The sequence below is a fragment of the Brassica napus genome, chromosome C3 (genome assembly GCF_020379485.1).
Source record: "Brassica napus cultivar Da-Ae chromosome C3, Da-Ae, whole genome shotgun sequence".
In the NCBI taxonomy this organism is placed as follows: Eukaryota; Viridiplantae; Streptophyta; class Magnoliopsida; order Brassicales; family Brassicaceae; genus Brassica; species Brassica napus.
In genome coordinates, this window is record NC_063446.1 from 39,232,585 (window position 1) to 39,246,060 (window position 13,476).

General features: G+C 35.8%; 1 protein-coding gene across 1 annotated transcript; it reads left to right on the forward strand.

Annotated features, from left to right (window-relative positions):
- Nucleotides 1–1,245: 1,245 nt before the first annotated feature.
- On the forward strand, nucleotides 1,246–6,387 carry LOC125583560. The gene is made up of 3 exons (XM_048750667.1): nucleotides 1,246–1,467; nucleotides 1,568–2,143; nucleotides 2,259–6,387. Exon 3 carries the CDS (start codon nucleotides 4,202–4,204, stop codon nucleotides 5,105–5,107), a length of 906 nt encoding a protein of 301 aa, XP_048606624.1. The 5' UTR covers nucleotides 1,246–1,467; nucleotides 1,568–2,143; nucleotides 2,259–4,201; the 3' UTR covers nucleotides 5,108–6,387.
- Nucleotides 6,388–13,476: the final 7,089 nt, after the last annotated feature.

Sequence of the window (13,476 nt, forward strand, 5' to 3'; positions counted from 1 at the left end):
TTCACCCAAGCATCCACTTGGCATCTTGGAAATTGTGAATTATTCTCATCGTCACTGTGTTCCTGTATGGTAGCTTCTTGGGGTTGGGTATGTTCTGAGATGTGTTGAGCAACCCTCCATTCTTCTTCTTCCTGAGTTGCGTGTTGAACGGTCTCCGGGGGTAGAATAACTTTGCCATTAAAAACTTTCTCGTTTCTAGCTTTCCAAATGAACCACAAAGTCCATGGGAATCGCTTCATTTTATTCTCTGGCGCTCCTCTTTTCTTTGCTCGGAGGAGGAGATAGTCGAAGTTCTCGTATAGAGATTCACTCGGGAAAACACCCGGAGACGTCCGATAGACCCCAGGTCTGTAAGGCTGGCGGGCATAAGAAAAGGAGATGGTTGACGGTTTCATCTCGTTCTCCACATCTGGGGCATGTGCGATCTATCCCGCAATGTCTATCCGCAAGCCGACTACAGGTGGCAATGCATTAGGAGACTGCTTGCCAGAGAAAGAGCTTGATCTTCCGTGTCGTTTTCAACGTCCATATCAACATTTTTAACGGGTTAACGCTCGGCTCCGATACAAGATTGTCTTCTCGTTTCTCCTCGTTTAACTGGGATGCTAACTTATAACCGGACTTGATTGTATAGAGCCCTGATTTCGTATAAATCCAACAATAGCCATCTTCTTTATCATTATGACTAGGTCTTATGCTCCGTATTAACGGGATATCTTCTGGATCAAACAGTGAATGTAGCTCATCAGTTTTCCAATGTTTAGTATTCTGGTCTATAAGCTGATTAACAAAAAGATTTTGGTCCCGATGTATACCAACATCATTGGGTGCTCGTGCCTGTACGGTTGTTATATATTGCTCTGATTTTGTGACTAAAGTATTGACATATATATATATAGGTTGCCAGATGAATAGATCTATTCTTTTATTTTTTTTTGTCAAGAAATACTTTATAGAACTTAAACGGGCCCGGGCCCAAAGGTTAGCCCAAAAAAGGGTTCATTACAGGAAATTGAAGACGAGGAGTAAGTTTGGCCAGAGCGTCTGCTTCACGATTCTCAGATGGTGGGATGAAAACAAAAGAACAGAGATGAGAGATGATTGATGTCAGCCACAACACCGATGATCTCTTTAGTCATAGCTCTGTTGGTAATGGCTCGGATGAGCATTTGGGAATGGGAGCAAACCCTAAGATGTGAAATCTTAAGCGATGCTGCCATGTGAAGACTGGACCGGACTGCCAAGGCTTCTGCCATAAGGGGGGATCCGATGAATCTTATGAAGAGGGAGCCTTGCCAGACCTGCTGTATTTAAATCTGCGTCCCAGGAAGCATCTGTGTTACAGTATATAGATTCCGTGCTTCTCTTCGTTGGGATCAAAGTCGATTTACGAGTGGCTTGGACGGCAAATACCTTTCCTCGGGGGAGATTCCTTCCTCGAGGTCCATATCACCCAAAGGATCCAAGGTACTGAGATCCCTGTTGGAGGGAGGCAGATGGTTCTTTTAAATGCTATAACTCCTTGTTCAAAACTCTGAAAACCAGCTGTGTGAACTGGTGATTGCAGGGGAATGAGCTTCCAAACTTTGATTGCAAAGGAGCAGGTGAAGAAGAGGTGTAGTGCAGTTTCCTGCACTTTGCTTCTATTGTCTCCTGTGGGAAGAGCATCACTGAGAATGGACCAGAGGAACACTTGCATCTTTGGGGACGACTTGATAGACCATACGTCCTTCCACCAACTTATTTCAACTTATCTGGGTGAGAGATAGCTGAGGCCGAGTGATAACCTAATCTAGTGGTGTAAATACCAGATTGTAAAGGTTGCCAGATATAAACATCTTCCATTCCAGTTTCACTCGGCTGGAGTTGTTGTATCTGGTGTGCGAGATCAGGTCTATCCTTTTCTTATTCCACTGGAGATCAGAAACTCGTAGGTCGCTAGCATCTTCTGTGATTGGGCCATATGGTATGGTTTGATGTTGCTTGATAGAGATATCCAGGAGTCCTTCCAGACTCTTGTACTTTGTCCATTTATATTGCTAATCTATGTTTCCATATAACATGACACAAATAAAGATGCAGATTTCAAGCTCAACTGGAAGCGAGTAGCTATCACAAGCATGTTTGGACTTTGGTTTTGTTGGTAATGTTGGCCACTTCTGGTTTCTTTCCTGCTTCTTTCATAATTAGTTAGCTATAAATGCTCATGTTTGCATCTCAGCTAATCCAGCAAAACTGTTATACTTGCGGTATCGCAGGTACGGAGGCCTTGATAAATTTATAAAACTGAAGCTTCGATATGTTCCAAAGTCAACACGTTTTGTGGCACAGTGGCAGCCAAAGTGGCAATTGATGGTCTTATCTTTGGCCCCATAGATCTACTTATATTCTTCACATAATGGGACAAGCTACGGGCAAGAACACATCTCAAGTTAAAGAAGGACTCAAGAGAGATTTTCTACCAGCTATAGCTCTTGAAGGCGGAGCATGGCCGCTTCTGCAGATCGCAAACTTCTGATACGTTCCCGTTCAATACCAGCTACTTTACGTCAACATCTTTTGCCTGATATATTGTTTTAGGAGATGTTGAAGACCGAAAGAGAAGTAAGGTTTGTTAGCTGAAGAGGTATGTTTCCATGTACCATCTGAAGCTACTGCATACAACACTGATGCAAATGTCTCAACCCTCCAAATAACTCATTCTGCCAACGGAAACTGATCCTGTCCCTCCTATAAGCTCACCAGCAGATAATTCCACATCTATTAGCGCTTCTCCATCTGATATAGTATGTGTTCCGGAAACTACACAATTTAACACGGATTCTGGTTTCATTGGGAACATCACTACATCAACTTCTGTTTCACCTACTTCTTCTGCTCCTTTAGTCTTCGCTGCTGCAGGTACACTATCACTGTCTACCCCTGTGGTGGATTTGAAATGTAAATCCAGTGTACATGGCCTCCGAGATAGTTGCTTACAGTTAAGTGATGCAAAAGGATCAAACAGATTCGCTAATCTAGCCATGTTAGAAGAAGATATACAGCTGGATGTTGTGACCTCCCCCTCTCAGTCTATGTCCCCATCAGTCGAAACCAACGCTCAATTTTTTTATAACTCTTCCCTGCCTTCAACGCCATCTTCATTTTCAGAACTTTTTGTGGACGATGTTGTGGCTACAAGCTCCGATAGTTTTGTTATGGCGCAAAGATCTCGTGGAGATCGTAGTAAATATGAAATAATCTTTTTTTTTTCTTAAATTCCATCCCTTTAGATGGTATTTTGTTCTATTGGATCTGAAGGGTGAATGATAGTTTTTAGAGACCCTAGTTTTTAATAATCCAAAATAACTTTTGATGAATCTCATTGATGAAATCCATATTTTCCGATAAGAGGTGATTTAATAGGGTTTTTATAAATGATACATCCAATAAGGTAGGATTTGTAAATTTTTTTATAATTACCTAATCCAATAAGGGAGAATTTGGCAAAAACTTAAAATTTTACGAAATCCCTAATCCAATTATATTTTTGATTTTTGTTTGCTTTCTACGATTCTCAAGATTGTAGTATCATTGCTATATCTTATCAAGTTGTTAATCGGTATAAATGATTCACAAGTTTACGAATTTCTATCACAAGTTCACATCCCAAGATCATTATCATATGTGACTTTTTAAAATATATTATGGAAAGTTTTGGTAATTTCATCTGCCTTTTTTATTCAATCATCAGGAATGAGAATACACTATGGTAATTTGATTCACTAAAAGAAAATTCTTAAAGCACAGAAAAATTAATTACTTACTGAAAATAATTTGGGTTTCTCTAGAATCTCTTGTAGTAGGTAACCTTTGGTTCAAGAATTTAGAGGTTTTCCTCTAATGCTAATATAGGCTCAAAGTTTCGTATATGGTTTGATCCTTTGCGTTGTAAGTAATACATTTTGGTAAAGATTCTACCTTTTTTGGGAACGGATATTACCTTAAATTTTAAACCATAAAAGAGGGTAAGTGGCAAAGTGAAAGAATCAAGAGAAGAATATGGGGAAACAAACATATAAGCATACAAGAATACACTTTGCTTGAGATGTTTAAAACGTGCAATGGCTGCAATACTTGACGAGATGTATCTATGTAATTAAAGGGAAATTACAAAAATAAAAATAAAAATATCCTATCGTAGAACGCTTATATATAACTCATGTGTGTAGTCACGAATAAAAACTTAAACTCTAAATATAGTATAGCCATGGAACATCCTCCACCTTCTCCACTCATTTGCCCTATCATACGACTTCAATACAGTTCTTTCTTTACAGATAAAAGAGTTAATGGAAGGTATTTTTGCATGATTGACCATTCTTATTCCTTGAACGACGTCTCTTCACATGATGACCACCGCCTTGACCCCTGCCATGTCCACCGCCTTGACCCCTTATATTGGTGCAACAACAAAAAATCAAGAGATGAGCCTTCTTGGTGTGGTGTGGTGTTTGTGAATGTAAGGAATCCAGTACAACCTATTACCTTTGCATTAACTGCAACGTATCCTACCACAAAGAGTGCATCGAGTCTTCGCCCTCTAATCAAATCTCCCCATCACCCTAAACACAGTCTCCAACTTATCATGCCTAGTGAGCCAACTATGTCCCCTAGAAAGATTGATTTGATATGTGATGTTTGTGGGTTAGTTGATAGCAAAACTCTCATCTACGTTTGCCTGGAATGTGGTTTTGTTGTCCACACAAAATGTATCTACTTACCGTTTGTCATAAAAATATCCAGTCATGACCACCATCTCTCTTTTATGTATTCTCCTTCTATAATATTGTCTTGTGGAGTTCGTCATCAAAAGGTTGACGAAAATTATAGAAAATATTATTGCACGAAAGATTGCACTTACATAGTGCATTCCAACTGTGCAACTTGGAAAGATGTGTGGGATGGAAAAGAGCTCAAGCAAGAACCAGAAGAAGAATATGAAAATTTAAATTCTTTTGAAGTGATAGGTGATGGAATTATACAACATTTACGCTATTCACATTGCATGAGGTTTGAAAAGAATACCAGCAATATATTAATGTATGATGAAAAAGACAAATTTTAGGCATGTGTACTTCCTGTTTATGATGGCGAGATTTACAAATGTATAGAGTCCACGTGTGATTTTGTACTCCATGAAGCATGTGCAAATCTTCCTCGGACAAAACATCATATGGCACATCCCTATCCGTTTATTCTACAAGTGAGTGACACTGAAGTTTTCTCTTGCGGATATTGTAATCGTTTTTCGTGTGGTTTCAGATATGTGTGTTCCGAAGGGGGTGAGTCTATAAATTTAGACGTGCGATGTGCTGCAATATCTGAGCCATTCGACCATCAACTTCACCCACATCCTTTGTTCCTAAGCAATGAACTTGGAATATATAGACCATGTTCAATGTGCGAGAAAAGCAGTTTTCGAACTTTGATCAACTGTATCGAATGTGACTTCTCATTGTGCTTCTATTGTGCTACACTCCCATATAAAGTGAGATATGAGCATGATGAACATTTGCTTATCTTTTCTTATGAAGAGAATGCAAGTCTCAATTGTTGTGAGGTTTGTGAGGAAACTTTAGATTCATACAAATGGTTTATACATGTAAAGAATGTGGAGTCGCATTCCATATAAAATGTTTGTAAGAACCTTATTTTACTACAATAGGGACAACTGATATTTGTAAAAATAGTAAGAACATTAATTAAAAATATAATAACGAAACAAACGAATAAAGAAAAACTTGCAAAGTCGAGATGATTAATCTCTTATCTTAAATCTTTAAACGCCCCGTAGTGTGACGGTTTGTTGGTTTAACACCCCAAACCAAAGCTGAAAGGAGGAGTCCAAAGTTGAGTATCTTTTTCACTCGATTTCCTCAGATTCTGTAGCTCAAGAGTTCATCTTTATAAATTGTCATGATCCAGAACCAAATCAAAGCCACTTCATTTCTTCATTTTAAATCCAGAACCCAATAAAGTTAGAATCATTACCTTCCTTGGATCCTGATGTTGTTGATGTTGGGTTTGTATGTTTCTGGAGCTGAAGATGGTAAAAGCAAATATGAAGATCAAGTAGATAGATATAGCTTTCATGGAGACGAATCTAGCTGAAGAAGAAGAAGAGCGTGATGAGCTTCTTCTGTGTTTCACCATTTCCTCGAGGGGGACAAAGAAGCAATCAAAATCTACAACGCTCTCTTTCCTCATACGAACATTAAGCTTCTTGAGCAGTCTAAACCGGTTCGGTGTCTGTAATTACCCGAAAATTTGAATTTAGCGTCCGGTTATGCTTGGTTAGTACTACCAGTACATTGTTTCTTTAACAACGGTGCTATTTCTTAGAACTGTAAAACACATCGTTTCGAGCCACCGGTTTGCTGTACCGGTCAAGATTGAAACTAAAAAAATGTTTTAACAACTCTTCAAATAGGTTGTATAACTTTAAACTTTAGAAATATCTTTTAAATGCTTTCAAATTCCATTTGATGGATTTTATTGATGAAATACTCAATTTCCAATAAACTAGAATTTTATTTAAAAAGTTACTAACAATTAATCCAATAAGCTTAGATTTCAATTACCAAATCCAATAAAAGATAATTGAAAAAAAATCCTCTCAAATCCCTAATCCAATAAACCCCCATTTAGTTTTTGGCTAACAACTTAAAATAATGTATAATGTCTTAAAAAGAACTCTAAAAATTCAAATTCATAGCACAAAGTTATAAGAACTTATAAAATATAAAATTTTGACTGTAATTTATCGAAGACATTAAAGTGACATACGGCTAAAAAATATTAAGTATAAAACAAGAGAAATAGAAAAGATGCACAGTCTGATTTAGACAACAAATGAGTCACAAGAAATTATCAACTAGGAGTAGATAGAATGATATTTCAAACTAATTAGTTGTTCCAAAAAGAAAGATTAAGCATATTAAAGCAATTTCAGTTTATGAGTTTGATATTTTTAGTGTGTGTTATGTTTTTATATATTACTAGGGCAGGGATATATTTTATTTGTAATTTAGGTTATTATTTTTTGTACAAATTTTTGGTTTGTGTTTTTGGTTTTTTGCAAGAGATGTGTATGATAATGATTTTTTTCTTTTAAAAAGTTTTAGGTGAGCAGAGATTATATGTGATAAAATATATTTTGCTTGTCTCGCTAGTTGGAGTGATCAGGATCCTTTATAGTTTCTTAAGATTTGGACCCTTGTCTCCATAGTTGGAGTAATCAGCTTATGATGTTGGTTAATCTGATTTTGGTAAAGTGCATACATGTGTAGGATCATCCTTGTTGGGGTTTTATGCTCGTTATGGTTGAATAATCATCTAGCATTTTATCGAATTAGTGGCGTGTGTCAACTATAATCTCGAAAGTTATTTGAATGAGTTTATTTTTTTATGGTAAATATCCACATGTTTATTTTGTATTTATCTTTATTTCTTTTCCTGATACAGGTACGACCAATGACTTGATTTTTTTATGGTAAGTATTTATGATTTGCAGTATTCAAAATTTGAAATTTATTAATGGCTAAGACAATATCATGGAAACGAATAGAATGAAAGGTGCAAATACCAGAGGTGAGATCGTGGGTGGGTTATGTAGCTTGGAGAAGTAGAGAGACCTAGGGTAAATTGAGGAGGAGAGTTGGGCCAGATGCACGATAGATTCCTACTTCAGGCTAATTTTTTGTTCTCCTCTTCAAGCACTTCACAACACTCGTGGTGAAACTCATGCTGGGTTTATATTGTAACATGCCACAGGAAAAATTGGATCTTTGTATAGAAGAAGTAAATAACACAGACTTCTCAAGTCTGATAGTTAGCCATGTACATGATTTTTATCCTTTTTGGTCTGACAAATCTCATGCTAGCTCTGCATCAGACTTGTGTTTCCTCATCATCCCTTTCCTCTCTTCTTCTTATCTTAGTTGTTGTTCCATCTGATCAAACAGAGATGCCATGTATTATCAAACATGAAAAGAAATGGCAATTCTTATTTTAGATCATATGAATGAATTATCAGTAGACTTGATGAGCATTGTCTACAGTACTTGAAAGCTGAGAAAAAATATGAAAAAATAGTCAACCCCTTTATACAAAAGCATCGAATCATTTTTCAATCTTTTTACTCTCTCTGAATCTCCAACAATAATTAGAATACTATTACAAATTTCAACACCTGAAATTACTTCAAATCAAATGTTCAAAAAAATGTATCTGGGACATGTAGCCACGAGATAGATAGATACAGTATAAGTAGAATAAGCACACAGTTGTTTTTACTAAAGCAAGACGGGAAAAAAACAGAAGGCTTCGAGAGACAGATGATACCTTTCAACCTCTTCCTTTGGCATATCAGTAATAAGCAGTCCATCATCACCATGACGCAGATGAAATAATATTCCAAAAAATATGTAAAAGACCAAGTAATATAAAACAAATATTGTAAGAAGCTTTAAACCAAAAAAAAAAATTGTAAGAAGCAGAGTAACACAACCTTGGAAGATTTGAAGTTGGCATGATGGATTTCATCAGAAGAGGAACGACCAAGAGCAACCTACATCACTTTGTTCTGGCCAAGGAAGAAACAGAACCAATAAGAACCAAAATACAAATCAAAGACTGAATGTGACATATATTAAACTCAATTACATTCAAGCATTAATACCCATCAATTCATAATCACAGAAAAAAAAAAGAAATTGACCTTTCATTGTGTCTAAACTATTGTCTGAACTCCTTAATTTGATATTTCTCATGTTTTCAATAGAACTATATTTCACGACAGTCTCTCTGAAACCCTACCATTGACGGCGTCTACAAAAGAACACAAAGCTCGTATAATCGCCTGAAACACGTGTAAAGAAGAAAACCTCATCAACAAAAAGTATTGAAACTATCTCGCAAAGAGTGAAATAAATGTTTGGATTGAAAAAGCTGGAAATTTTGAGATCATGTGCAGGATTATGTTTTACAACTACAATGATCATGACTCACGAGTTTAAGGAATGGACAACATTAGCGTCTAGGCGGAGCATGTACTCCTCACCACGTTTCTTGCTTCCCAAAACCTGACCCGCACCGATACCATTGAAGAACAACATACATCCTTCAAATCAGAATAGATGAGGTAGCCATTATACCCGGAAAAAGAATTCTTTTTTGATATTAGGAATTGGGAGGATGAAGCCTTACCTTTATATAGGTGGAGAATCACCGCATGGAAGAAGGATAAGATTCATTGAATGATAGATCCTGGCTGTAGTGGGTCAGAAATGGTTAATGACGTTGAATCAATGCAACTTGTAACGGTTCGGTGGTGAAGAATCGATACCCAAACGACACGATCAGACATCGACGCATAGATTACTCACGAAGTCTCCTCTAACACGACCTCTCAGTACCTCCATTGTTAGAACCGTAATCAGATTTATGAGGAGTCAATGAACCCTAAACTCTGGAAGAAGGCGACGTCTAAAACTGGCCACACTTTTGTTTCTTTCTAAGCCCATAACACATTAAACAAATCCCGCACATAATATAATCCGTATAAGTCTAGCAGATAACCAAGAGATCCAATATACCTGACTTAATGAAACAATCCGTTTATAAGAGGATGGGACACGTGTTGAACTTATAAGAACCAACTTTCCGAATCTTAGGTGGCATCATATATGATAGAAGCAAACACTACTTTATATAATTAAATTAGGATATGAAGTCTAATATCCATGTCTACCACTAGTTATATAAATATAAAATAAAGAAAAGTGGTCTAGTAGAGGCTTGAGCCCTTTTTTAAAATCACATTTTGATTTGACTTTCCAAGATCATTTTATAAGAGTTATTCTTGGGTTCACCCCCTAGAGTGAATCTAAAGGTTCACCAGCCAATATGATTTCATTATTTCAAATTCGATATTTTTTAAAAAAAGAAACAAAATATTATCAATTTATATTATGTTTTTAAAATAAAAAAGTAAAAAAAAAAAAATAGCAGTTACAGAAAAAAGAATTAAAAAAATCTTTTTAACGTCGTCAGCAAAACACTAAACCCTAAATCATAAACCCTAAACCCTTGGGTAAACCTAAATCCTTGGGTAAACTCTAAACCCTTGGGTAAACCCTAAACCCTTGGATAAATCCTAAACTCTAAATAGAAACACTAAACCCTAAAACTCTAAATCCTAAATCCTAAACCCTAAACCCTTGAGTGTTTTAGTGTTTAGTGATTTTGATTTAGAATTTAAGATTTATCCTAGAGTTTAAAATTTATCCTAGAGTTTAGGGTTTACCCAAGGGTTTAGGGTTTAGGATTTAGGGTTTAGGGATTAGGATTTAGAGTTTAATGTTTTGCTGACGACGTTAAAAATATTTTTTTTTGTAATTACTACTATTTTTTATTTATTTCTTTTTACCTTTTAATTTAAAAAAGATAATATAATTTGACAATATTTTGTTTCCTTTTTTAAAATATATCAAATATTAAATAACACAATGCTATTGGTTGGTGAACCTAGAGGGTGAACCCAAGAATAAGTCATTTTATAATATGTTTGATTTGTAGATTTTGGAAATTTTTTACAAAATTGTATAAATATATTTACCTAAGAAAGAAACATATGTAATGTTGAAGAATTTGTGATAAAATAGTAGTACACAAATGAAACTAATACTACAAGCATAGTTAAAAAAAAAACTTAATAACCAAAAATACTATAATTTGCAATTTGTCACTGGTTTGTGTAAGTTTAGTGCAGCTTGGTTGCAAAGTTGCTAAGTTCATATGCCATGTTGATGAGTCGAACAACAATGGACTTTATTAAACTCATATATACTAAATCAATGTCAATTTTTTTTTTAAATAAGCCACTTGATCCATTGTCACTTCATTAAAATTCAGATCTTTCGACGAAACAAAAACATGAAATGCTCTTCATCAAATATATCTGAGAAAGCAGTGAAGCATACTGAAAATTAGCAATAAAACAAAAACTTAAAACAACTACTAAACTAAGAGCCAAAAAGTGTTTGATCTCGTTAGGTTGATAATAGTCTATGTTCTGTAATTGAATTTACTGTCTCTATTTGTATGTGCTCACTGTTTTATTTTGTGTGGTGGATTTTTAGAAATTGCTCATTTAATTGATGTTATTTCATTATGTTACGAACGTAGGTGAAGACTATTATTTCTCTCTTGTGTTTTTATGTCTGATTTCGGTGATTCGTTAGGTTGAACGTTCTTTGTTATCATATCTTGTCTGGAGAAACTGATGTTTTGAAGTAAATTAGACGTGAGTGGATGTTTTGAAGTAAACTGATGTTCTTATGTTTGATCTCGGTGGTTCATTAGGTTGAACAGTTCTACTTTTTCTGTCTGTGTTATTGTTTTATGACTAACTTGATTTGTATTTTGTCTTGCAGATACATTTACTGTTCAGGAAATGGTGAGGAACATGGTATGAGATATGCTTGAAGTCATATCCCCTACCATTGGAGAAGGTTGGAGACAAATGCCCTTCCAGTATGACTACTTCTGTATCATCCATAAAGACAGGAAGTGTGTCTTGATCCATAGTGGGTGGCTTGGGAGAGAGGCATATGCTATTTGTCAGTCTTTTCAGGAGCAGAGAAACGCATGGGATCCTTCTAATGATCGGCAGCCACCATCTTGGTCAGGAGATTTCTTGCCTCTGTGACGGTGATGATGTGGACGGTAGATGCGAGATATGAAACTGTTAGAAATGTAAGGAGAAAAAGCTCTGAATTAGTGTAAGTGGCCATTGCTTTTTTTTTTCTAAAAATAAGCGATGATAAATTGATAATTTGTGATTCGGCCAGATTATATAGTGTAAATGTAATGAGGGAGATGAGAGGTTTTCGTTTGTTTAACTTTCGTCAATTACCTATAAGTTATTAACAATTATGCAATAAATTAATGATTTAGATAGTTTTGTATATTAAAAAGGATCAAGTGTACCTTGTTGGATTAGAGGTTTTATAAGATTGGATAGATTTTGGAAAAAGATGCACAATCTGATCTAGACAACAAGTGAGTTACAAGAAATTATCAACTATGACTAGTTAGAATGATATTTCAAACCAAGTAGTGGTTTAAAAAAAATAAGCATTTTTTGAGCAATTTCAATTTATGAGTTTGATATTTTCGTGTGTGTTATGTTTTTATGTATTATTATTGGGATATGAAGTATAATATCCACTTCTAATGTACAATTGTGATTTACCAATTATGACTATCAAAGTAATAAATAAAAAAATTATAATTTTTTTGATACATTTGTATGGGTGATCGGAATGTACAATTATGATTTACCAATTATGACTATATTTGGGAACTGCTTGAATCTCGGACGGAGGTTATCACGAGCAGATTCCTCATGCATGGTGAGGGTCTTTGTATTATTTTTTCTCTTCTTTTATTGCTTTATGTATAATTTGATTTGTATATGTCTTTGCAGATACTTTGGTGCACCCATTGGTGGTAGGATATATGGTTGAAGTCATATATCCTACCATTCCGAATGGTTGGAGAGAACTCCCAATAGGGTTTGGGAACATACGTGTGATCCAGAGCCTGAGTAAGAGTAGGTGTGTCTTGGTCCACAGCGGGTGGATCAAGAAAGAGTCGCATACTCTGTTTCAGTCTTCCCAGGATAACAGGACGTCTTGGGATCCTGAACCTGAAGGTGGCGTCTTCCAAGTGGAGAAGGAATATGGTGTGGGAACAAGTCTCTTGAGGCGCTCCGGTAACCAGGAGCTGATCCTCCAGCATGTGTCTTCCGGCAGTATGATGTTATTCTCCAAAGTGGATCTTGAAAATCCCTACAATCTGCGCACCGAAGGGTTTACCATAGTCCCATGAAAGGACAAGTCACTTCTCACAACCATCTTGGTCTCTCATCTTCCCTCACTGGATCCTGACCGCTGCTTCAAATTTCATTTGATAGATCTTATTGATGAAATCTCCAATTTCTAATAAGATGTAATTTTATAGAACTTTTACAAATAATTAATTCAGTAAGCTGAGATTTACTCTAATGTTTGATGTTCTTGCTGAAGGTTTCGGCTTCAAGTCTCAACATCTAACTACTGGGATTTCACTGTTGTTTAGAAATCATATTAGCTAAGCTTTATTCATCTCTTTAAGGAATGTCCAAACCTTTTTGTTTGTGGCTGTCTTTTTTTATCTTTTGGGGTTTCCACAGTATTAAGAAAGTTGTTACGGAAATGAGAAATACTTCCTCCGTCTTTCAATCTACAAGGGTCGTATGTATACATACAGTTCATACGGTTTAGTAAAAGGAAGCTAAACCGATGACTAATCAATGAATAAGCAAAAGGAAACTTAAGCAAAGTGTAATCTAATTTAACAGGGTACTCTAATACACAGACCCTTGCTTTG